At 46.7% G+C, this 26,874-nt stretch overlaps 1 protein-coding gene and 1 non-coding gene across 2 annotated transcripts in view; one reads left to right on the top strand and one right to left on the bottom strand.

The window, feature by feature from the left end:
• Positions 1–207: 207 nt before the first annotated feature.
• Trnai-uau (transfer RNA isoleucine (anticodon UAU)) lies at positions 208–279 on the bottom strand. Its single transcript has one exon. It is a non-coding gene; the product is annotated as a tRNA-Ile (tRNA).
• Positions 280–14,813: 14,534 nt separating this feature from the next.
• Positions 14,814–26,874, top strand: part of LOC144163897 (uncharacterized) — a 34,991-nt gene continuing 22,930 nt past the window's right edge. The window contains exon 1 of the mRNA XM_077694565.1: positions 14,814–16,027. Within this exon, the coding sequence (XP_077550691.1) occupies positions 15,477–16,027 (551 nt within the window). The 5' untranslated portion in view covers positions 14,814–15,476. The remainder of the gene's footprint in view (positions 16,028–26,874) is intronic.

Below are 26,874 nucleotides of genomic sequence, written 5' to 3'. Positions count from 1 at the left end.
ATCGCATCACCGGGACGTCTCGGCCCTTGGTCCTCTTACTCCACATATATATATATATATATATATATATATATATACAGAAAGAAAATGCCGGCAGTCTATAACGCCAAAGAGGGCATAGGGGAATTTTTAAACTATTTGTTACCTTTATTGACGTTACATTATTTTTTTTATTGATTACGCGAGAACGAAAGACAGAAAAACACTCGCCCGGAGTGGGGACTGAACCCACGCCTTTCGATTATATCTCGAATGCCTTACCAATTCGGCTATCTGGGCGACTGAGTTCTCCTTCACTTTCTGGGGTATTTTATATTTACTACAACTGTATCTGATGCTTGAGGGTGCTAGCCAGCGCCACTCAGACTACACGGTGAGAAGGGGACCTTCTTTTCAACCCGCGGGGCGTGACGCGAACGTCTACAGCCTGTCATAAGCGGGTAACTGGCGGGAAACCCTCTTACGGTACCTTGGCATCAAAGCTGCCAGAACCGCGGCCCTCAGTAAGCTTTCGAACGATAATAGGGTTTGCAAATGAGGGGCCCGTTAGGAAAATACAGGAAGAAAATGCCGGCAGTCTACAACACCAAAGAGGGCATAGGGGAATTGTTAGAATATTTGTTACCTTTACTGACGTTACATTATTTTTTTTATAATTACGCGAGATAGAAAGAAAAAAAAGACGCGCCCAGAGTGGGGACCGAACCCACGCCTTTCGAATACATCTCGAATGCCATACCAATTCGGCTATCTGGGCGACCGTGTTCTCCTTCACTTTCTGGGGTATTTTATATTTACTTCAACTGTATCTGACGCTTGAGGGTGGTAGCCAGCGCCACTCAGACTACACGGCGAGAAGGGGACCTTCTTTTCAACCCGCGGGGCGTGACGCGAACGTCTACAGCCTGTCATAAGCGGGTAACTGGCGGGAAACCCTCTTACGCTACCCTGGCATCAATGCTGCCAGAACCGAGGCCCTCACTAAGCTTTCGCATGATAATAGGGTTTGCAAATGAGGGGCTTGTTAGGAAAATGCAGAAAGAAAATGCCGGCAGTCTAGAACGCCAAAGGGGGCATAGGAAAATTGTTAGACTATTTGTTACCGTTAGTGAGGTTATACTATTTTTTTTATTATTACGCGAGAAAGAAAGAAAAAGACGCGCCCAGAGTGGGGACCGAACCCACGCCTTTCGATTATATCTCGAATGCGATACCAATTCGGCTATCTGGGCGACTGTGTTCTGCTTCACCTTCTGGGGTATTTTAAATTTACTACAACTGTTTCTGACGCTTGAGGGTGGTAGCCAGTGCCACTCAGACTACACGGCGAGAAGGGGACCTTCTTTTCAACCCGCGGGGCATGACGCGAACGTCTACAGCCTGTCATAAGCGGGTAACTGGCGGGAAACCCTCTTACGCTATCCTGGCATCAATGCTGCCAGAACCGGTGCCCTCACTAAGCTTTCGCACGATAATAGGGTTTGCAAATGAGGGGCTCGTTAGGAAAATACAGAAAGAAATTACCGGCACTCTACAACGCCAAAAAGGGCTTAGGGGAAGTCTGAAGTCCCCGTGTAGTCTGAGGGAAGTCCCTGTGTAGTCTGAGTGGCGCTGGCTACCACCCTCAAGCATCAGATACAGTTGTAGTAAATATAAAATACCCCAGAAAGTGAAGGGGAACACAGTTGCCCAGATAGCCGGATTGGTAAGGCATTCGAGATCTAATCGAAAGGTGTGGGTTCGGTCCCCACTCTGGGCGCGTGTTTTTCTTTCTTTCTTTCTCGCGTAATAAAAATAAAAAATAATGTAACGTCACTAACGGTAAAAAATAGTCTAACAATTCCCCTATGCACTCTTTGGCATTGTAGACTGCCAGCATTTTGTTTCTGTACTTTCCTAACGAGCCCCTCTTTGCAAACCCTATTATCGTGCGAAAGCTTAGCGAGGGCCTCGGTTCTGGAAGCCTTGATGCCAAGGTAGCATACCACACCAACTACCACACGGAAAACTAGAAACTTCAGTTTCTGAGGGCGAAAGACTGTTGCAACGGATTTCCAGAAGTCTCCCTGATCGGTCACCAAACACATTATCTATTGTCGTTGAAGGAATTCATGCAGAAGCTCTTTTCGGCACTGGTGCTACTTTTTCTATATTCGTGAAGACGGAAACGTGTTTCAAATTGCGTAAAGTACGAACCCCGTACACTGGTCCCTCTCTACGTGGTGCTAATAACGCCATGATTAAACCTTCCGGACTCCGTACAGCCTGTGTTACTATTGCCGGCAATCGACATCACATTCAGCTCGCAGTACTATTTTTATGGGTTCTTCATATATTATTCGTTATGGGCTTTCTCAAATAGGTGGTTGCTGTGATCTTGGGCAAAGAACCTTTGCTTCGTATGATTAACATAGACCTGGCCAGTGTTTCTGATTCCCCAAAACTACGATTGGTGGCCGCCTCCTGCAATTTTTCTCTGCCTCCTGGACAAAAAGCCATACTCTCTGTTAAGTCTGCCGAAATTCTTGATGACGATGTGTTTATGACTCCTACCGGAAAGTTCTCTCTTCGAGGTCTTCTTTAACTCCCTGCCTAATACGGTTTTCTCGGTGAACTGCTATTCTGGTCGCACAGAAGTCTGCGACCGAGACTATTTTATTACGTCAATGCGCGACCATTGCTTCTGTTATGTGCGACGAAGCAATGAGGGTTGTTTCATTTGAATCTATTTCATCTGCAGAATGCTCGCCGGTTATAAATAACCATCGCTCGTCATCGATGGTTCTATAAGTCCTGATCTCGCACCAGAGCAAAAGAAAACACTACTGGATCTTCTGGCCCAGGACAAAACCCTATTTGACTCCTCCTCCGCTCTGTGCAAACATTAGCAGCCACCCACCCAATATAAACCGATGTTTCTGGCAGAATTCGCCGCCGTCTATATCGTGTCTCACCATAGGAGCGAAAAATCACCCAGAAAAAAGTCGACGACATGATCAAAAACAACACAGTTTATCTTTCAACGAGTTCATGGTCGTAACCTGTTGTTTTAGTCCAGAAGAAGGATGGTTCCGTGTGGTTTTGTGTGGATTACCGGCCGCTAAATAACATTACCCGCAATGATGTATACGCGATGCCTCGTATCGATGATGCTCTGGGTACGTTGGAAGGTGAAGAATACTGTTCAAGTCTACACCTGAGATCGGGATATTGGCAAATACCTATGACCGATTAAGACAAAAAAACAGCACTTGCCACGCATGACTATCTTTACGAGTTTATGGTATTAAGGTTCTGGTTGTGCGATGCCACAGTAGCATTCGAACGAATGATCGACATGGTTCCTAGCGGCTTGAAATGGAAGACGTGGTTATGTTGTCTTGATGATATAGTTATATTTGTACAACTTTCGAAGAACACCATCAGCGCCTCAACTACGTTTTAACTTGCCTGTCCTATGCCCGATTAACCCTCAATACTAAAAAATGCCGCTTCGAAAGTACTTGGATTTACGTATTGGGCCATCTGGTTAGTAAGAAAGGAATCCGGCCTGACCCCAATAAAGTGAATGCGTGATCAATGTTTCGCGCCCAGACCGCCAAAAAGAACTCCGCAGCTTTTTGGTTTGGCATCCTACTTCCGTCGCTTCATCCACAACTTCGCTTCAATTGCTACGCTCCTGCACAAATTCCTGCCATCTGGTACCCCATTTGTGTGGTCCGAGGACTTTGAAACAGCTTTTCAAAAATTGAAGCACGCACTTACTTCGGATCCTGTTCTCGGACACTTCGATGAAGGGGCACCGACCATCCTTTACACCGACGCGAGCGGACAGGGAATTGGGGCTGGGTTATTACAGCGCATATGGTTCTCCGTAGAGCAACTGATTGCCTACGCAAGTCGGTGACACCTGTGGAAAGAAACTACACGGTAACCGAGAAGGAGTGCTTTGCAGTAGTTTCGGCCGTCCAGAAATTCCGGCCATACTTGTGCGAGCGGGATTTCACTGTGGTCAGTGATCATCACGCGGTTTGTTGGGTGGCTTCCCTCAAGAACTTAACTGGGCGGTTTGGACGCTGGGTACTTCGTTTGGCAAGATTACAATTATCATGTTGTGTACAAGTCCGGCAAGAAGCACACAGATGCGGACGCCCTCTCACGTTGCCTGTTATCCTCGACTCAAGATGGTATTCAGGCGCCTCCTAAAACAACGAAATCTTTAAATATTACGCCAGTGAACTCTTGCGTGCAACCACCCAGTAGATTGAGTGCTTTCCGAAAAAACAACAGCGACTGCTGGAACCTCATTGACCAATTGATGGGTGCGAGCCGACATTGCCATATCCTCTCACGACAACCGCTCAACAAATTTAGAATTATTAACGGCACCCTTCACCGCTTCAACAAACACCCAACTAGCGGCAAATGGGTGCGCGTCATCCCCCGCCTTTTTCAACACAAGATTTTGAAGATATTTCATGGCGATGCTGCCGCAGTTCATCTCGCCTTCCACGCGACATTCGACCGCATAAGAAGCGGATTCTTCTGACCAGGCCTATCTACTAGCGTGGCGAAACACGACCGCCTTCCGGCGCCGAAGGGACACTCACGCCACTGCCTTGTCCCTCATCTCCATTTGAAGTCGTAGGGGTTGATTTATATGGCCCTGTCCCCGTTACGTAGGCAAAACATCGGTGGATTGTTACCGCCATAGACGACCTTACCTCTTAAGTGGAAACGGCTTCTCTTGCAACAGGCTGCGCTACCGAGATGGCTGATTTCTTTTTGAAGAATATTTTTTTACTCCATGGACTGCTGCGACTTCTCCTTAGTGACCGAGGTCGTGTATTTCTTTCTGCCGTGCTTGGGGGGTTCTCCGCGCAGCCGAGACTATTCAAAGAACCACGTCCAACTACCATCCTCAAACGAACTGCCTGACCGAACGATTCTACCGCACCCTTTCGGATATGATTTTTTCTTGCACTCAACTGGACCACAAAACCTGGGACATTATTCTTCCGTGTGTCCCGTATGCATATAATCCCGCTATTCAACGTTCCACAGGATTTTCACCATTTGTTTTGTTTATAGTCGCTCGCCAACCAGCTTCTACGTCTTTCTTCACCGCGGCGGTACTTCGCAGAACCAAAACTCAGATGAGTTTTGGTTCATCCAAGCTCGTCCAAGGACAGCAGCTACACAAGAAGCGCGCAAGGCCAGTTATGACACCCCACATCGCGTTGTGTGCTTCAAAGCTGGTGATCAAGTTATACTTTCTATTCGTGTTCGTGGCCCGGGACAGTGTGAGAAGTTCTAGCTCCGCTACATTAAACCTTACACCATTGTAGAGCAGACCTTTCCGGGGAATTACCTTATGACCACCAACTCTACTGTCACCAAGCGTCGTTGCCGTGGACCCCAGATCGCGCGCGCTTCCCGGCTCAAGCCATTTTACTCTTGGTCTACGGACTCTTAGAGCTCGAGTCGGCCGCTCCACCAGGGGGGGATATATTGTAAGCGTTTAGTTAGGTACCAGGGGAATATGCACCCGGACAATCCCCCGCTGGTTGTATACAAACTCTGTCAACTACTAGCAGAAGGGTATGCGCAAGTGGACTCGTAGTTCGCCCGTCTGGTCTTCCACACGCAGTCATGCTTTATAATCGTCATCAGTTGATTATCATCATCAAAGCCCATCTGGATTGCTCTCTGGGGCTCGCTCCCTGTCATGCAGGACTATGCGTGACTGATAAAGACGCCCTCCAAGACTTCTGTTGCATTCTTTATGATATATATATATATATATATATATATATATATATATATATATATATATATATATATAGAACAGAGACGTACGGGACGAGGGATTCCGTAAGGACACATATCAAAGTTGCAGTCCTTATTGCCAGTGCCGTATGGCGTTTTTTAAGTGTTTTATAGTGCCGAATGAGGTATGATTGCTTTTTTTTCAGGAATAAATAATCGAAAATTCAGATCGAGAAAAAATGCGCCGTTTTTTCCGGAAGCGGGAATCGAACCCACAACCTCCGCATAACGCGTGCGGTGCTCTACCATTGAGCTAGTTCAGCGGCGACTCCTCTCTCGACTATACCGCGGGGTTTTGTATTTACTACTGCTCAGAGCCCGGTCAACTAGCGCCGCCCCTCGACCACTGCGGGAAGACCTCTTCCCGCGGTGGTATATATATTTTTGTTTGGCGCTCTTTGCCCTTAGCTGGCCTTGCGCCATTAAAATCCAGATATCATCATCATCATATATATATATATATATATATATATATATATATATATATATATATATATATATATATATATATATATATATATATATATATATATACATATATATGTAAATATATATATCTATAGTTGAGAAAATGGTAGACGCACGATTAAAAACAGAAACATTGGTGTTCTGACGTTTCGACTGAGGAACTTTGACAAACTTGTTGAAGGCTCTACAATAAGAACTCTTCTTCAGTTAATTCTAGAGCTTAACAATTTTGAGTTTGATGGAAAACACTCTGTCCAAGTAAGTGGCACATCGATGGAACAAGCGTAGGGCCGTACTATGCCAATATTTTTATGAGCCTCCTAGAGGGAGAATTTCTAAATAGCCAGAGCTCAAAGTCACTCAATTAAAATTTTTATTGACGATGCATTCCTGATTTGGACCCCTGGGGAAACGAACCTACTAACCTTCTGATACGCGTTTAACTCTGCGCATCCTTCATTTTCTGTTTCTTTCCAATACTGCGACCTGTTAATTTTTTTGACGTAAACGTCACCGTTTCACAGGGCAAACTGATCACTAAACTCGACCGAAAACCGACCAACAAGTAACAGTTCCTACATTTTCAAAGCACTCCCGTCAAACAATGCAAAACCGAATTCTCTCTAGCCAAGCTGATTAATTCGTCGAATTTGCTCAAAAGAAGAGGACTTCCATTATAATTATCAGGAGCTACGCAGTGCACTTTTGAAACAAAAAATCCTGTACAAATAATTGACAACGCTATACACAGAGCACAAAAGCTGAATCGGTCAGACCTTCTCAGACGAAACAGAACCTCCCACGACACCCCCAAAAGAACTTGGTCTTAATACATTCCGCATCTATTCCTATTGTCTCTTCTATACTAAAAAAACACTATAACATTCTTACCCAACGTGAGCGCCTAAAACGTATTTTTCCGGCGCCCCAACGGGCTGTGTACAAAAGAAACAAAAACATTAGGGTTGTCCTGACCTCATCGAAATTAGGGACTCAGACTACCGGCGTATGCAGTCCTTGCAGGAATCCTCGATGTCAAATAGACACGCACATGTCCACAACAAATACCGTTGTCAGCAAAGCCTATGACTTTCGTTTAAAAATCAGAGAACACCTAACTGTGATAGTTCCAATGTGGTATATTTGCTCGAGTGTACGGTGTGCCACCTAAAATACACCGGCAAACACAAAGGCGTTCTGAACTAGGTTTAATATTCAGAAGTCGCATTCAGAAACTCTGCCATCTCTCCCGATGTCAAGACACGTTAACCTTCCTTGGCACTCTTTTGACAACCTCAGAGCCACGATATTAAAATCTGAGTTTCGCTCTCACCACGATCCACAAATCCGCGAATCATTTCTCATTTAGAAGTTGAAATACGCATCCTCAGGCATTATTGAGAGTTTGGGGAAATTATCATCTTTGCTGGGTACCTAAGCAATTACACCTTTCTTCCTTGTTTTTTTTTTTCATTCGCAATACCGAACACTGTCGGCCACCATACGTTCCCCACCCCCCTTTTAGTTTTTTGTGTGTCTCAAACTCGTTTTTTCGCGGAATTGTAGCTGCATTCCCATTACGCAGCCGCTCTCTCCTCCCACTCCAGTGGACAGGTGGGGTGGCGTTTACTGCAGTTGGCAGCACCTTTTTGGGCGTATATTTGTTATCGCGAACGCGCCGCTCGCGCCGTCATCCATCATTCGCCATACCCCCGGTTCCTCCACCCCTCCTCTTCTTGGACAGTTTAGTTAACTCCACAATTTCTCATTCATTCCCCACCTCTCTCCATGTTTTCATTCTACTGCGACATGCTTTGATCATATACATGGAAACTTCTTGACCCTTACTGGTTACCGATTTAATAATAACTTCTACGCAGGACACACCTAGCTACTACAAGTACATATTCTTTTAATTGGTGGCGTTGCTGGGACGTGCACCCTTCTGTGACTTCTGTGAACTTGTTCACTGCCCTGATATTCCCCACGCCACTAGTCATTGGTATTTTCAGAAATGGATGTGTCACCGGCGGCCTAAGTTCTGTATTTGTTGTTCCTATACTTTGCATTTTGTGTGTCGAGATGTTCCCTGCACCATCCGTTTACTCTTGTAATTCGTATGTGAAGCGTCTGTTTTTCACCAGCTTTCCACCCTATCTTTTTTCAATGGAATGAATTCTATATTGCTTTGCTTTTTAGAAAAACGTTTCTCGCCCGCGGTACCGCATTTCCTGTCACTCTGAAACGTTGCTTTTTTGTTCTTTTCTTTCTTTTCGTTACTGAGGAGATATTGTGAGGAGCACAACGACACAAAACTTTGTACTCACAAGTATAGTGCCCTCCTTTTTCCTATTCCGTCGCCCCAACCCGCCAATGTTCTTAACAAGGGTGCACTGTGGCACACCTTCTTCACCTATATAAGCGTGCGTGCTTCTAGCTTTTATGGTACTATTCGAAACGTCAGTAAACCACTGTTGTTGTTCTTAATCGGGAGTCAACCATTTTCTCAATCATTTCTTCTGGCTCCTCCAGAAGTTTTTTGTACTGCTTATACATACATACATATATATATATATATATATATATATATATATATATATATATATATATATATATATATATATATATATATATATATGTGTGTGTGTGTGTGTGTGTGTGTGTGTGTGTGTGTGTGTGTGTGTGTGTGTGTGTGTGTGTGTGTGTGTGTGTGTGTGTGTGCGTGAGAGCATAAGGATTTTATATGTTGATATTTATGAATCTGCGCAACACCACTATACATATATGCACTTTGAACTCCAAGGGGTTACTTCTTCTGTTACTTATATATGTGTGCCCATCGCCGTAATCATCTGCAAATGATCATCATCCTCATCGCACACTGCTGCTGAGGAGCTCCGAACTCGGTGATCGAATAAGTGCGTTTCGAAAATCCCGTCTTTCACGCCAGGGAGAGTGTCTGATCCTTCCGTGTATAGCTTCCGTTCGCACTACTGGAGCTTCCTTAAAGTCGGCACTTACTGCTACCAAATAACCCCATGCAGCGGGAGAGCAGGCGTATTGTCAGAAACGCTGTAGTTCCGGTCTACCCATTATTACTGTCACCAGCCGCCAACAGGATCCTCCTATTTTATCTGACTTCCGGAGCGAAGACATTGATGAATGGCTCGAACAATCCGGGTGAGTAGGCTAGTTTCAGCGATGGGGCGGCTTGATCAAACGGGAGAACTTTTCCTTCTACCTATATTAAGTTGCGAAGACCTAGTTGTTCAAACATGCAGGTTCAATCCCGGATGGCCGAACTTCGTGCAACGGCTCCGTGAGATCTTCGGAGCATCTTGCGCTCGCTCAGACCTATACTTCATACATTCCAGATGTACTGAAGCTGGGCCCCCTGGCCGACCAGGGTTTACCTGAAACTGAGAAGGTACACCACATAGTGGCAACCATAGCAACTTTTGCATTTATTCCTGATTGTATTCAACATTGCTACCCCATTGCCGGAGGGGGAACGACACTACACCCTGGGTGACCATCTGCAATCTATGAGCCTTCAACGGGGTAGCTTCCCTGCCGCGAAGAGCTGCATCAGCGTTACATACCCGGCACTCCGAACAACTATGGTTACACACATCGTCGTTTGATATTCCCAGAGAGCAGCCTCTGCCTATGACAACCCTTCCCAAACAATGCCATTCTGCTTCCGTTAACGTGCAGTCTTGCTCCGACGCCGGTTCATGTTTTGCCTGTGCCCATCAAGCAGATAAAAACACCGGGCGGGCACGGCCATTTGACTGTCCTTTCTACGCCTTTTGTATAATTGTCTTAGCGTTACACATGGCGAGGACCTTGCCGTACAAGCTGCCGGCCTGTCTGCTGCTACTACGGCATCCGAAGGCATATTCCTCGCTTTTGCCATTGGCGACAGCTTTACGGGCGTTATGGCTATGCCCCCTATGAAGGAAATATCCGCGTCAGCTACCCCCATCGTCAACGTTGGCTTTTGCTGCCTCCAAAGCACTAGTCCCAAAACCCTGAGGCCATGGACCTTGGCCGCTATTCACGTTCCGCGGACGTAGATTCCCTTTGCCCTACCGTGGCTCTGTGTTCCCCCTTCGGCCCGTATTTAGGACTCCCAACCAACAATAAAACAACTAGACACAACAGTTTTTCTTAGGAATACTATAATATTATGATCGACTGTTACTGCACTCCAATTTACATCTAACGTGTTTTCTGTGTCTTTAAAAAGAAATATCCCAGCTAGTAGTTCTTTTTTTCGTGTTAATTCTGCTTACGTTTGGGGAACCGAAGGCTCCTATGTTGCTTGTTGTTTACGTGGCGCCAGTGAGCGTGACACCATTGCACCGTCCTTTTGTACTGTGCGTGTTCTGAAAGGAGGACTGCGCCATCCTATCCACGGTGCAGTTCTTTTCCCGTGTGCTCTTAAACTGATTCTGGGATTATACTTTCTTTTGCCTGCTTCATACCTTATTTCCACGCATCAATCCGCAACCTATATTGTCCACGATGAACATCTTAGGTATCAGCACTCACCACAGCACAACCTCAAATTGAATGCCGATCATTCCTTGGCAGCTGATTGCGAAGAAATTCTCTCCGTCTTTTCGAACCAAATACAGTTCCCCACATGGTGGTTGCCGGTCTATGGGTTTCTAGCGTAGGGGATTGCAATCGCAACTTGCGTTGTGCTGTTGGCGAGTGGGCAGGCAGCACTGGCCGCAGTAACACTATTAATAATCCCGTTCTACAGCACCGAGTGACCGCGAGCGCTTGGGGTGGTCGACAGTAACCATGTGTCAGGCGTTTCTGTTGGCACGCACACTTCACCTGCTGATCTATCAGATACTGCTAGCATCGTTCATTCCTACCTTACGCCTGATCAAGCAAAGCTGTTCTGGACTTTCTAGCTAAGAAGTATATCTCGTTTAACGCGCATGCACCCTAACTCACCCAAACAACTGCAGCACACCATAGAATCGAAACAGGAGGCTCTTCCGTAATTCGCCACCGACCATACCGTCTCTCCTCGTTCGAACTGAAAACCTTAGATGACAAAGGTGGGTGATGCGCTGAAGAAGAGAGTTATTAGACCATCGACTAGTTCGTGGTCTTTGCGCATTCCTCTGGTTCTAACCAACAGTACTTCTGTACGGTCTTGTATTGATTACCTTTCTCTGAATTGAATCACTTGCAAACATGTGTACCATTCGCACCATATAGATGGTGCTCTAGATTGCTTGTATGGGGCAGAATACTTTTCGAGCCTGGACTTTGGTTTCGGGCATTCGGAAATCCCTCTGGCCAAAGCAGGCAAAGAGAAAACGGCATAGGGTTCTGCAGGTGGCCATTATTATTTCAATGTATCGCCATTTGGCATTTTCAATGCCCGGTATACTTTCAAATAAACAATAGACAGAGTTATTCGGTGCCTCAAATGGAAAACAAGTGAATACGATCCAGTTGACATTGTGGCTTTTAAATGCTGAGCATTTCTTAGCCTCCCCTGTTCCTGCGTACGACGGTGTCAACAGTTTCGCGTCCGCAGCAGGTGCGCCTCTCCTTCCCTCCTCTCTCTCAACAGCAGCTGGCGCGCGCATGCATCGTAGTCAGCCCGTTCGCTCCGTCGCGGTCTCGGCCTAACAGGTGCGTGATAGCAGCGTGGTGGGTCGTGGAAGGGCGCGCGGCGCTGCTGGCGCATGCGCGCTCTCCCCCCCGTACTGCTCTCCCTCTACTGCGCGCGCTGCAAATATAGCGGCTAGCGGTCGCTCGTGTTTCAGTCACTGCGTTGCTCCTTCCTTCCTTGGTTGACGATCGTGCCCACGTTTACTCGTGTCTGCTACTCCAGCATCACGGAAGAAGCGATGGAAGCAACACTGCCTTCAATCAGTACTCAGGCCCCAATGCTCTGCATTTACTCGCGTTACCCTCGCGGGAAGGCGCGGCAATTTTTTTTTGTACCACATTCTTGCAGCTTCTGGAGCACCTATATCAAAATTCACCTGCATTTCTAATGCAATACTTCAAATAAATACAATGGAGATAACCTCGGTAGTGAGAGCATGAAACAGCTGGGACACGTTGTTAAAAATATGGCGCTCGTGCGGACGCCGACACGACAGCTCCTGTCGTCACTTTTCCTCTACGACTTAGACAGAAAGATCTGAGAAGCTTCGTTTGCTTGTGATTCTGCTGCCCCTTTTTATACGGACGTTTGCTACGATAGCGTCCCCTCCACCCCACCTTTTTGCAGGCAATATGGCCTTCAACCGAACGGATGGCGTTTACCAAGATTTTAAATTTTAAAGCCCCAAAAGAATTCTTTACATTTACAATCATCCTGCATCATTTTTACGAAACAGCACCAACTCTATTCAATAAAGACGAAAATGGGTGTGGTATTGGTTGAGTTCTGCTGAAAATCTGATTATAAGATTAGAGAAAGAGCTATCGAGTACGCTAGTTGTACGCCATTTTAAAGACGATAGTCTTTCTTGGGCTACCTAAACCCAGAAATTTTGGCCTGTCTGTATGTCTATTTGTCTTTTTGTGGGTCTGTTTGTCTGTAACTCGATTCAGCCACACGGCCAAAGTAAAAGAAGGCCTGGGCAATAGTCTTATATAGTCAAAGCTAAATCTACCCGCCTTAGTCCGGCATAATGTTCATACTTGTCTATATTGTTGAAGAACAAGAAATTACCCATATATAAGACAACAAATTAATACATAAGTGATATTTGCAGTGTTCCTTTATAAAACATTACACATGCGCAATTTTTGCGAAATAAATACTTCACCAACAGCAGAAAAAAATTCCCTTGGCCCTCGCCTGCTCTCACCCGCGCCACAATAGCTTATGGTACCATTTTAAGAAATTAACCAGCAACAGTTACGAAACGTTCCACTAGATAGGTTCCACTTTCTGCTTGGAACGCACGTGCAGTAGGGCAATGTGGCTTTTCAACGTTGAAGTTTCACGAGCGTCTCTACCGTACGGCAGCGTTGCCATCGAGACACCTGGCCTGAAGCAAGCCTTTGATTAATGCAAACCTTTGGCCTCGTCACCTTTGGAGGACAGCGACGCAAGAGGGACAACATGACAGTTGAGCGGAAAGTGAAGGGAGGCATTTAGTTGGAAAAGTCGATAAAAATTCGTCTTTTGTCGAGATTTGCCAAGAAGGAACAGATACGCGGCCAATTTTTATTATATCACCGAGCGCAGAACTCTTAGCAGCGGCGCTAGGGGATGATGAATATTTAGAGATAATTATGATCATTGGCAGACGACAATGAATAACAGGTTGAGGAATTCAGCGTCATCCATCAAACGAGCACTGTCTACCATCCGCAAACGAATGGCCCAACTGAGCGCTTTAACCGTACCCTCGGAGACATGTGGTCAAGAACGTTGCGTGTTACCATGTAAACGGGAACCTTGTAGTGCCTTAGGTGAGGTACGGCTACGACACCGTCCTCCACCCCCCACGAGTTTTCACCGTTTTTTCTGGTGTTATAACGTGAGGCATCGTGCATGCTCGCCACCATCCTACCTTACTACTGTGATCCATCGGAGTGTACGCCGGTTTCTGACGCTGCCCTGTCTAGTATGGCACTGGGTACCCACCAGGACTCCTGGCTTGTGCTACATATTTCTGTCAAATAACCGGGTGCCCTACCGCAGTGTTTAGCGCACTTCATCTGCCAATTACACTGTCGAGCTGGTAAAGCCTTCCCATAATCCCCGACACTATGGAAGCGCCACAGAGCATGTTGCCTGTCTGAAGCATTGTTATGACCAGCTCGTGTCGCCCTCATCTTGTGTCATTAGCATGTCTACTATTTTCTACGGGGTGATTATAGCAAAAAAAATTAGCTGTGCTCGAAACACCTCAGAGTCATCATTACTCATAGCGGCCTATGTTTACCCGTGTGAGCAACGTCAGCGTCACCATTAAAGGAGCCGGGAATCCTATCGCCATTTTCTAATGCTACGTGGTCCTCACAGACTGCTTCGGTCTGCTCCTGGCTGCTTCCCTGATCCATGAGTGTTAAAACCTCGCCTGTAGAAGGATCTTCGTCAATAAAACGTATTTCAATATCTATCTATATATATATCTCTCTCTCTCTCTCTCTATATATATATATATATATATATATATATATATATATATATATATATATATATATATATATATATATATATATATATACAGAAAGATCGGTCAGCAGTCTACAACGCCAAAGGAGGCAAAGGGGTGTGGTTAGGCTCTTTTCTTTTTCACTATGGTTAATTAGGTAAACAATTTTTTTTAATTATACAGAAGAAAGAAAGAAAAACACGCGCCCAGAGTGGGGACCGAACCCACGCCTTTCGATTACCTCAAGCGTCAGATACACTTCTAGTAAATATAAATAGCCCAGGAAGTGAAGGAGAACACAGTCGCCCAGATAGCCGAATTGACCGTCGCGTCCGTGGCTTGGCGATTCTGCTTCCGGCCGCGCTAGTGTGCGGACGCGGGATGATTGGCTCCTCAGGAGCGGTGAATGCGGCCATGTCTGGCCGCGGAAACAGGTTTTTTGGCCAGGAATCCGGAGATTACCCCGTCAGTTTGCCAATGCTGCCAACAGGTCGGTGTGTTTTAAACACCATTTTTCTTCATGCGGACGTTCGTGCGAGGCCTTATCGCGTCGAAGATTTCAGGGACACTTTGGCTCGTTTGGAACTGCTCCCCGAGGTGCTTGCCTTGGGGGCGTATCAAATGAACCACGTATGGGCCCTGACATTCAGGGACGAAAGCGGCGTAAAGCGCATGCTCGCGGCCACCGACGTGAAAGTGAAGGAGCGCCGGTGCCTCGTCATCGATCCGGCGAACCAGGATGTGCGGATGAAACTGCACTGGATTCTGTACAACGTGGCGGACGACGAGGTGCGAGCGGCGCTGCTTCCTTACGGCCGTGTCGTCGACATCGGACGCGAGAGGTGGCGTGTCAAGGGCATGAATGAGAAAGGTTCGACGGCGCGGTCGGTGACCCTCAGGCTCAACGCCGGCGTGAGGCTCGACGACCTGCCGCACGAGCTCCGGGTTGCGGGCGGCCAGGCGCTCGTGGTCGTTTCAGGCCGGGCCCCGTAGTGCCTCCGCTGCTCGGGGACGGGCCATATGAGGCGCGATTGCAAGGTGCCGCGCTGCACTGTCTGCCGCCGCTTCGGTCACGAAGCGACGCAGTGCGTGCGGACGTATGCACATGTCACCGGACCTGTCGGAGACGCGGACGCGGCTGAAAACCGTATGGACGAGGAGGAGGCGGGGGCTGCGGCAGCCGGCGGAGGTGGTGCGTCCGCACCCGGGGACCCTTTGGCGGAACCAGACGTGGAGGACGTAAATGCTGCTCCCGTGGAGCAGCAGTCGACCTCCCAGAACAACCCAGCGCCGGTGGCACCTGTGCTGGACGCGAAAAGTGAGGAGTGTGCTGAGGCGGGTTCGACGAACACCGCCTTAACACGTGAAGTGCGTGACGCCGGCAACGACGACGGAGACGACCCGGGAGCCACCGTCAAGCGGCCGCGTAAGGAGGACGATAAGCGTGAGGACTCTGGTGACTCCGGCAACGTCAAGGCAAGTGTGGGCGGGGTTATGCTGAGGCGCCCAAGCTTCAAGCCAAAGCCCAACACCACGTCTTACGACAGAGGACCAGCGGCGGGGAAGCCTCCGTAAGCGAAACGTTTGCTGTTTTTTGGGCGGGAGGTCTTCGAATGAGCGTTACGGCACGGACAACACTTTTTCTTTTTTTGAGGGGTAGAAAAGGGGGCGGGGCTAGTGTTCCTGAAACGTGTGTGTAACAGTGTGTTACTTGCTTTCATCTTCCATTCATGCGGTGTTCATTTCATCATCTGCGTTGTGCCACCCTTAATGTACGCGGCCTTTCCGAGCGTAAACGTCAGAGTCAGTTGTACAGAATCATCAAGGAGAGGGAGTTAGATGTCGTAGCCTTTCAGGAGACGAAAGTAGAGACCGAGCAAAGCACGGAAAAGATGGTGGGTGCGTTTAGTCCTAGTTATGAAGTCTGTGTCAGCCATGCGGTGGGATTGTCGGCAGGTTGTCTGATTTTAATACGTCGGAGCAGCGGCGTAGTAGTGCAAAACGTTACGTCCAGTTTAAATGGGCGCTTTGTTATTTGTGATTTTATTTTAGCGTCAAAAGAATGGCGGATTGTTTGTGTGTACGCGCCTACAAAGGTTGACGAAAGAAAAGTGTTTTTTGAAGAGTTGCGGGCCTGGCTTGACACAGAACGGGCTCTTGTGTTACTGGGAGATTTTAATTGTGTGTGCTCAGCTCGCGATAAATCAAGTGGCACTCCTTATCGCGACGGAAGCACGATTGCATTGAATGGTGTCACGGCAGATTTTGGTTTGGAAGATGTGGGGGTATGTTGGAATGCAAGACGCATATCCAGTTCACCCACTTTCAAGGAACGAGCCACGCAAGATTAGACCGAGCTTATGTGTCGTTAGAACTTGCGCCGGAGTGCTCTGAGTATAGTGTTACACCTGTGTCGTTCAGCGACCATTGCCTAGTGTCGTTCTTGATTGGAAAGCACAAAGATAAAAAGACGTTCAACTGGGATTTATGGAAAATGAACAGCTTATTATTGAAGGATGAAGAATTAGTAAAAGAAGTAACGAAAAAGATCAGGAACCTTGAACAGGATACATGTGACTGTGCCTCTAAGTGGGAGAACTTTAAAGCAGATATTAAGATGACAGCATTGGAAAGGTCAACTGCCTTAAATTATGATAAACGAAAAAAGGAAGTCCTGCTTAGAGGAAACCTGGAGACTCTTTCTGCACTAGAGTGCGAGTCACCTGGACTGTTCAAGGAAGACATTAAAACCTTGAAACATCAGTTAGAAGCTATAGAACAAGAGAAATATCATGGTGCGATAGTGCGAGCCCGTGCAGAAAAGTTCATGTTAGGGGAAGCCCCTACAAAGAGAGCACTTAGCTCTGAAAAGAGATACGCGACCCGCAACTCTATTGCGGAAATAGAGTATAAAGGGCAGGTTCTTGATGAACAACAAGCAATTAGCTATGCCTTTTGTGATTTTTATGATGGTTTGTTTTCGTGCCAACCTGCAAACTTAGAAGGGTTTAAGGACAATTTTTTAAGATTCTTGTCGACGATAGATGAAGAGGTGAAAGAAAATTTAGAAGTACCAATTACAGTGGAAGAGGTTAAGAAGGCTATCGATGAATTAAGTCCGGGAAAGTCTCCAGGCCCTGACGGGTTGTGCACGGCGTTCTACAAAGCTTTCCGCAATAACCTAAGTCCAGTTTTATGTGACCTTTACTCAAAAGCCTACACACTGGAAAGACTGCCCCCTTCGTTCTAACAATAGCACACTGTACTCATACCCAAAACAGATGTAAAAGAAGAACTCAGAAAAGTAACTGCGTATAGGCCGATATCTTTGACGAATGTAGATTATTAAATATTAATGAAAGTCTTGGCAAGAAGGTTACAGAGTGTGATAATAGACATAGTAGGCGAACACCAAACATGTGGAATAAAAGGAAGGTCTATAACTAGTAATATACACATAGAACGGAGCATTCTCGAGTGTTGTGACGGCATGAATGAGGTTGTAGCCATGCTGCAAATAGACCTTGAGAAGGCATTTGATAAGGTCTCTCATGAGCTACTCTATACTATTTTGGAAAAAGTAAACCTAGGGAAAGTAATAACGGAGGGCGTAAGACTGGCGTATAAGGAGTGTTCAACAAGGCTGGTAATAAATAAGTCAGTGAGCCGCCCAATATACGTCACGCGTTCAGTACGGCAAGGATGCCCGCTGTCCCCTTTACTGTTTTGTTTGTACATCGAGTCGTTTTGCGCTAGCATAATAAACAGCAATAGTATTCATGGTTTCCAGTTGCAGGCATGCGAGGTACGTGTATTGGCATACGCGGACGACATCGCTTTATTTTGTCATGACAGAAAAAGCATTAGTACTGCAGTTGCGTTGCTTAAGACGTTTTGTGAATATACTGGGAGCTCGGTAAATTGGAGCAAGTGCTTGGGATTCTGGCATGGCAATTGGGACGTAACCGCTGCTGTCTTTGAAGGTATGAACTGGCAGGTTGTGCCGGTCAAATACTTAGGCGTTCCACTTGAAAACTACAGAGATAGCGACCCGTACTGGCGAAGCCAGACGACTGCGTTGCGTGATAAAGCGGAAAAGTGGGAAGGGAAGGGGCGTGCACTGTCGATGTTTGCGCGCGCAACGGTGTGCAACATATTTTTTTTCGCGAAATTTTGGTACGTTTTGCAAGTGATCCACTGTTCTCGCGCCAATGTTCAGCGGCTGCACCGCGTTTGTGCTGTTTTTGTTTGGGGCTCGTCCTGGGAAAGGACAAGTAGGATGAATCTTTTTCGAAGAGTTCGCGAAGGCGGTTTATCGCTCTCGCATCTTTTTTTGAGACAAGTTGTGAATCGTTTTTATTTCTTGCGCGAGGTAAAGGACCCTTTCCTGCGCACTGTTATTCAAGTCAGGTTAGGCAGACTATTGCCCCAATTTATTGTTTCGTCATGTCAAAGCTACAATGGGGCATTACACGGGTATTTAAAAGAAGTTGTACAAGCAACACAATTTCTTTGTGTACGGTTCTCTATAGAGTACTTGAGTGCCGTGTCGAAGAAAAAGTTGTATAAAGACCTTGCTGAAATCTGTTTTCCTGTTCCTTTATACCGATTCATGTTTCCGGTGGGCCCCGGGCAGAACGTTTTGAAACGTGTAAAAGCTATGGCCATTCCCCCGGGTGTTAAAACATTTTTCTTTAAACTGCACTGTGGGGTGTTACCAGTTAAAACATGGATGTTAGAAAAGGGTCTTTTTGTGCCATGGGGTGTGGACTGTTCTTTGTGCAAAAAGCCCGAGACGGTGGAACATGTTTTTTTGGATTGTTGGGATGGGGTGTTTTTGGGGACGTTCTTCAGCGAACATTGAAAAAGGAGTTTCCGTTGAGCCCTTATGGCATCCGGTTTCTGGCAGTGCAAAACGATAATGGAGTGCCTTACGACCTAGTGATGTTGCTGGTCCTTCACGGAATATGGAGGTCTCGAATGGCGTTTCGGCACTGTGACGTAGACGGAAGGCCAGCAAGGCAGTATTTCTGTGAGAGTGCCCAACGTATTGTAGAAATGTGGAAGAGTCAGAACTGTACACCTGAATGGTTGCATAAATTTGAAAAGGTATTGTCTATGCCCCGTTTTTAGTTATGTAGCGCTCCCTTGAGTGAAGTCAGCGATTTTATAATATGTACCGTTGTTTCTGGAGTTTGATTGAAGCCGGCAATAAAGAAAAAAAAAAGCCCAGATAGCCGAATTGGTAAGGCATTTGATATGTAATCGAAAGGTGTGGGTTCGGTCCCCACTCTGGGCGCGTGCTTTTCTTTCTTTCTTCTGTATAATTAAAAAAAATTGTTTACCTAATCAACCATAGTGAAAAAGAAAAGAGCCTAACCACACCCTCATGCCTCCTTTGGCGTTGTAGACTGCTGACCGATCTTTCTGTATTTCCTCAACGAACCCCTCATTTTCCTTACTATATATATATATATATATATATATATATATATACGCACATATTGCGAATCAGAATGGGAGATGAGGGGCTCGTTGAAAATAAGACAGAAATAAGGGTTGGCAGTCAAGAAAACCTCGGAAAGCAAAGGGGAGGATGTGGTAGGTTATTGAAATCGATAGAGAATTTGGAAAGAAAGAATGAAAGTGGACAAAAAATGCCCACCAGGTGGGATCCGAACCCACGACCTCCAGAATACCGGTCTGGTGCGATAACGACTACGCTACCGCGGGGCGATTTTCCCTCCACTTTCTGGGGTATGTATGTTAAGGTATTTTTGTTTCCTGTGCTTGGGGTGGTAGCCAGCACCACGCGGACTACTCGGGGTGAAGGTGACCTTCCCTTTAACCCCCGGGCGGTGTGTGTGTGTTCGTGTTGGTGGGCGTGTGCTTGTGGTGTGTGTGCGTGCGTGCGTGTGTGTGCGTGTTCAGTTGAATGTGAGTCTGTGACCGCGTGTATGCACGTGTGTGGGCATGGGCGTGTGCGTTTGTGCGTGCGTGCGTGCGTGTGTGTGTGCGTGTGCATGTGCGCTTGAGCGCGTGCCTGTGTTCGTGTGCCTGTGTTTGTGCGTGTGCGTATGTGTGCGTGTGTGCGGATGTAACGTGTGCGCGCGTCCGTGTGCGCGTGTACGTGTGCTTGTGCGTGTGCGTGTGTGTGTGTGTGTGCGTTTGCCTGCGTGCGTGTGCGTGGGTGTGCGTGTGCCTGCGTGCATGCGTGTGTATTAGTGTTTGTGTCTGTGCGGGTGCGTCCGTCCATGCGTGGGTGCCTGTTTGTGTTGCGGTATGTCTCTGTGTGTGTGCATTTGCATGTGCGTGCATGCGTGCGTGCGTGCCGGTGTGTGTGTGTGTAAAAATTCCATCACAATTGGAAATGAGGACCTCGTTGGCATAAAGCTAGAATTAAGGATATGCAGACATGAAAGCAAAGTAAAGCATAGGGAACATGTGGCTGTTTATTTCGTCTTATTGAAACCGATGTAATTTATGAAAGATCGAAAGTGGTGAAAAACATGGCTGCCGGGTGGGATCTAAACCCATGACCAAGAGAATACGCGTCTGGTGCGTGGTGCTATGACCACTGTGCTACTGGGGGCGGGCGGTGGGGCGACAATACTCCCCTCCACTTCACCTGGAATTTATGTAAGGGACACGTTTCCTTAGCTTGGGGGTGGTGGCGTACACAACTCCGACTACTCGGTGTGAAGCGGACCTTATTTTTAACCACCGGAGCGTGACTGGACCGTCTACGACATACAGGTAGCGGTCGACCGCTGTTGAACCCTCTTAAGCTACCTATGGCGCCAAGTCTACCAGGACAGACACCCTCGCTATGCATGCAGCGTATCAAAATCGGAATTGAGGTTCTCTGTGAATGTAGAAAAAATTAACGGTTGCCAGTCAAGAAAGCCTATTAAAGCAAGGGGGAAATGTGGTACGTCATTCATTCTTAAACAGACAGTTTTGTGGGAGATAAAAAATAAAATTTTATAATATATATATATATATATATATATATATATATATATATATATATATATATATATATATATATATATATATATATATATATATATCTTATTATGGGGTTTATTAGCAAACGGCTACAGCGTGGTAACGGGGGCTGGTTGTACCAGAGGCCAAGCTAGCTCGAGAGTCCACGCGCAGGTCTCTCAGCAAGATCGTTATCGATGGGGCTGCTCCGGTGACTGAGCCTCGCACATAGACCCAGTTGGGGGATTGACGCCACCAAACAGTCAGCCTCGGTCTCAGTTCAGCGCATACCCATTTGCCCACACTGGCGCGCCTTGTAACGGCCACTATCTCTGTTACAATCTATATATAGATATATATATATATATATATATATATATATATAGCAGAACAGAGAGATACGGGACGAGGGACTCGGTAAAGATACATATCAAGGTTGCAGTCGTCATTGCCAGTGCTATTCGGCTTTTTTTCGAAATATTTAATAGGGCCGAATGACGTGTGCTTGTCACGTTTCTTTTGATTCATTGATAAATAAGCGAAAATATAGGTCGAGAAAAAATTCGCCGTTTTTCCGGGAGCGGGACTCGAACCCACATCTCCGCATAACCGGTGCGGTGCGTTCGCCATTACGCTATCCCAACAGCGGCTTCTCTCTCGACTTTAAAGCGGGGGTTTATATTTACAAGAGCTCTGAGGCCGGTCAACTAGCGCCGCCCCTCGACTACCGCGGGAGACGTAGAACGTCTTCTTTCCCAGCGGCCGCCACGTAGAACGTGGTCGGAGGTCAGGGTTAGCAATTGGCATATCCGAACTGCTGGAGCCAGTGCCTCGTAATGCATGTAGCAGAACAGAGAGATGCGGGACGAGGGGCTCGGTAAAGATACTCGGTAAAGATACATAGGGGCTCGGTAAAGATACATAAAGATACGCCGAATGACCGCGAGAGTACAGGTATCTTGGAAGAACGCAAACATCATCCCTATCCACAAGAAAGGTGACATAAAGGACTTGCAAAAGTACACGCCAGTAACCTTACAGTCCGTCGTCTACGAGTTCCTTACCAAGGTAATCGCTAACAGAATTTGTGGCACCTTAGATTTTCGCCAACCTAATGAACGCGCAGGGTTTCGTTAAGGTTTCGTTAACCAATATCCACACGATCAGTCAGGTGATAGAAAAAAGCGCGTAGTATTCTTAACACCTAGATATCGCCTTCTTAGAGTATGAGAAAGCATTTTACTCGGTCGAAACCTCAGCAGTCATGCAGGATATGCAGAATCAGCTTGTAGACGAGTCTTAAAAAGCAGTATACTATATGATATATAAAGTGTGTCCGCAGCAGCCTTAGCCTTCCTTAAGGAGACAAGTTATAAACTTATAATGAAGGCGTCCTACAAGGAGGCGCAACCTTTCCAATGTTATTCAAATCATGTGTACAAGAGGTATTCAAAACATTGGATTTGGAACAGGTGAATTAATGTAGAATACCTCACAAACCTCAGATTTGCTGATGAGGTTGCCTTGCTCAGGTGGCCGAATTGCAAAGCATGATTACCGCACTGAACCAGCAGAGTACAGTAGCGGAAAGCAGAGTACAAATTATTGTGTGAAAAATTAAAGTAATGCTTAATAACGTCGGGAAAGAAGAGCTGTTTGAGATAGGAGTTGACGCAGTGGAGGTGAAAAGGGAGTAAATCTACTTAGGACAACTAGTCACCCCGAATCCCCACCATGAGAACAGAGATGAGAAGAATAGAAATGGTTTAAAGTGCATTCCCAAACATTCTCAAATAACGAAAGGCAGCCTAACATTGTATTCTAGCGGAATGTATGTAAGACCTTCATCTTGCCAGTACTCGCCTACGGGGCAGGAATTTTGAAGCTTACTAAAAGGGGTCAACTAAATCTGAGGATGACTTAGTGAACAATTGAACGGATGATGATAGGTGAAACCTTAAAAAACAAGAAGCGCGCGGTCTGGGTCAGAGAACAACCGTGTGTCAAGGACATACAAGATATTAAGGCGTGGGTAGCGCATTTAATACAAAATCAAGAAAACCGTTGGTCAATAACGTTAACAGAGTGAATCCCAGGAGAAGGCAAGTGGGACAGGTGGTGGCAGAAAGTTAGGTGGAATGATGAGGTCAAGAAGTTTCCGGGGATAATTGTGCTGGCAGTTATCACAGGACCGGTATAATTAGTGATCTATGGCAGAGGGCTTTCCCCTGGCGTGTGTTAGACAGACATATGGTATAAATATTTATATATACACACACACACACACATATATATATATATATATATTTGTTTATAACCAAGATGATTGACCCTAGAAAATGGAAACGGTTCCAGTGGCTATGTGTGAACATTGTATAGGAGATGGTCTACAGTGTACATGGATGTCTATGCTCTATGTGGTTGCTCCCTGAGAAAGACAGTATGTGCGCCTCCAGGTCCGACCACAGCCCTCTCCCTCTGACGCTGGCCTATCTAAACGACATAACGCCTAACCAGCGTTTCATCATATAAACCTCCCCAGGTTTTTAGTGGAGGTTTCAGAATCTGGTTCTGCCTAGGGCCTCAAAGCCTGTAAATGTGAAGATCAAAAGTCCCACTCAGCGACGAAATATCGCCCATAATGCAGTAGCCCTTCACTTGCTCCTGTATGCTCCTACAACGAAACGCGCCCTTTCATAGATGGATCTATGAACGCGATGTGTAAGATTGAATTCTGACCTCCGAGCTCGTGAGTACTTAACATAAGTTGGGCAAAAGGAAGAACCTAAATTTCGTCCATTTCTATCTTACTTAAGTTGCCAAATTTGGTTTTCAACTGGCCGGTGTGTAGTTTCTCAAGAACGGATGTACCTTTATGACTTGCTGAACCTTGATATCTCCCATAAATCAAGTTTCCGGACGTTTGGCTGTTTGCAAACTTCGAGCCCAGCGGCGGCTGCGTGCACAAGCCCCGCAGGCGGTAGAAACAGTTGCAAGCTATATAAAGGACGTCGTCAACCTCTTCACGTGTGCATATCCAGCCATGACCGAAAGCCAAAAGATCAGGTATATTGTAAAGGGCAGTGTGGAATATGACTCTGGAATTCTATGAGAAAATACCGGCGGGCTATTAGCAACGTGATCAACTAGTGTCAGAGCTGTGACGGGCTCTTCAAGCAACGCATTTTTACCCGCAAATGCCATTTCCTTGAAGAACCGAACCGTGGATAAGTGGTGGCAATGGCTGCTTCACCTGGTCTATCACTTCGAACTCACATCGATCAGTTCGTGCGAGAAGTACGCGCTGCTTGCCCTGCTTTTCCCTGCAACGCAGCCCTCTTGTGCGCGGCTTCAGGTTGTCCACCGGGTCATCCAAGAGCAGGTCGCCGCGACGACCCCATCTAAATGCCAACCCTCCCCACCTCTCATTCTTTTAATAGAGGAGACGCCTGTAGCCCCACCTGTGTCGGTCTTCTATTGAACCAAACGTCGCTACCCCTCACCGTCGTCTCAAGACCACGGCTACCACCATTCTGATCCTTTGCGCATCCCGTAGAACAGCCAGCAGTACAGTAGCAGCCAATGCCACCTCAGACGCCCAATTCATGGGACACCCCCACAATCGTCCCCTCGGTATCGCTTTCGGAGTTCCAGGACATGTGGCCCATTTGTGTGGCCACCGAACCCCACCTCTCGGAGATGTCTACAAATTCCCAGTCTATAGAATCCTACCGCCCTTGGCTACCGTTGTTTCCAGCTCAACCCCCATGTTATACTCTGGTCAGCACTATACCTCGACATCTCCAAGCAGGCACTCCGCTTCCCGCATCGCCAATCGGTTTCCCGGATGCACCACGTCTCCACCCGGCATCTGAGGGAAACGTGCGGCCGAAGTTAGGAGGCAACAACCGCACCATAGTCAACCTGCTTAAGTCTTCGTCTTGCGCTTAACAATGAGATTCAAGTTACCGTTGAAGATGTTCCCACGTTTGATCTTCGATACTGGTGCTGCTGTGTATGTAATACGCAAAAGCCTTTGTCTTTTCTACAGAAAAGTCGCTACTCCACTTTCTCGCCTCAGCGTCCATGCCGCGCACGTTCTCGGCGTTAAATCATTTATTACGTGCACCGGCCGCCGTATAATCCAATGAGTCGGCTATATCACGCAGTTCACAAATTTGCCTTCTTGATCAAACCATATCATCATCGGTTTGGATTTTGTACCCATCTCACGCCATTATTCGCTGTGCAGGTGCTGAGGTTGAACTTTTCCCGTTTCACAACACCGATGCACGAGAACTTAACTCAAAATTTTAGTGATACTGATGACATAAACATTCTGCGCGGCCATTCTTTGCTAGTTCCCGTGTCGTGTACCTGTATATCGGACGCCACAGTTTCCTTTACTCCGTTGACACAGTCAGTGCCCGCACATGTGTCCCTTTACCTTTCGCGGTCCTTATAATTTACTTGGGTCTCGGTACGATACTTAATTAGAACATGTCGGCCTCCCGCGCCATATTGTTTCGTAGCTAAAGTTTTGTCTACGTCGAGCCCAGTGAAGATCATCTCATCGTCAAAGTATCCGAGAAGTCTCCATCACTGCATCTCGCAGTACTTGGTGCTAATATGAACCCAGACTTCGATGTTTAGTTTCCTTCCATAGAAGACGCTTAGTCACCTACCCAATAAGACAAGCTTTTGAACCTTCTCTGCATGCCGTTTTTGAGAGTCTTTCGATGTTCAGCAAGCTTCAGCTTCTTTGGGCAGGGCATCCAGTCTTTAGCACAATATTTACACTCGTTCCAACACACCCCTGAGACACCCATCATAGTGCGTGTCGCCCACTGAGCAGCAAGTCATTGATGACCACGTTGCTGCCGTGCTCAAACACGACGTTTTCTTCCCTTTGGCAGGCACCTGGTCAGCTTCGTTGGTACTTTTTCTCCTGCATGGACTACTGAATCCTTAACCGATGCCCATAAATATTGCCTTGAGGCCTCATTACGGGGAGCTACTACATTAAACCACTTTTTTGTTACCATGAATACTGGAAACTTTCCGGCAATACGTTGTGGCGTGAGACGCGAGCTACTCGAGGATACCGAGCACTGAAAGTGCGGTAGCCGTTTTCCGTGTGCAAAGATGCTTTACAGTGGTAGCATATTTGACGTACATTTATTTTTACACGACAAGCAAAAGCTTTCGAGGCGCACCCTACACATGATACGGAATAAACGACAACTTCTTACATACGTGCGGAAAGGATTCAGCCCTCCTTCCCGTAAGGACAAATCGCAGATGTGCGCAACTAGGCTAAGACTAAAACGTTTCCTTCACTCATACCCGATCACGGAGGTTGCTTCAGTCGAGTAATGGTCAGATTTGACTATCAGCAACGATGCAATCGACACACTGCAACCTTCTT

The sequence above is a fragment of the Haemaphysalis longicornis genome, unplaced genomic scaffold (assembly GCF_048455015.1).
Source record: "Haemaphysalis longicornis isolate Haplotype H1 unplaced genomic scaffold, Haemaphysalis longicornis Haplotype H1 scaffold_13, whole genome shotgun sequence".
NCBI classification, from domain to species: Eukaryota; Metazoa; Arthropoda; class Arachnida; order Ixodida; family Ixodidae; genus Haemaphysalis; species Haemaphysalis longicornis.
This window is presented reverse-complemented; position numbering and strand designations above follow the sequence as displayed.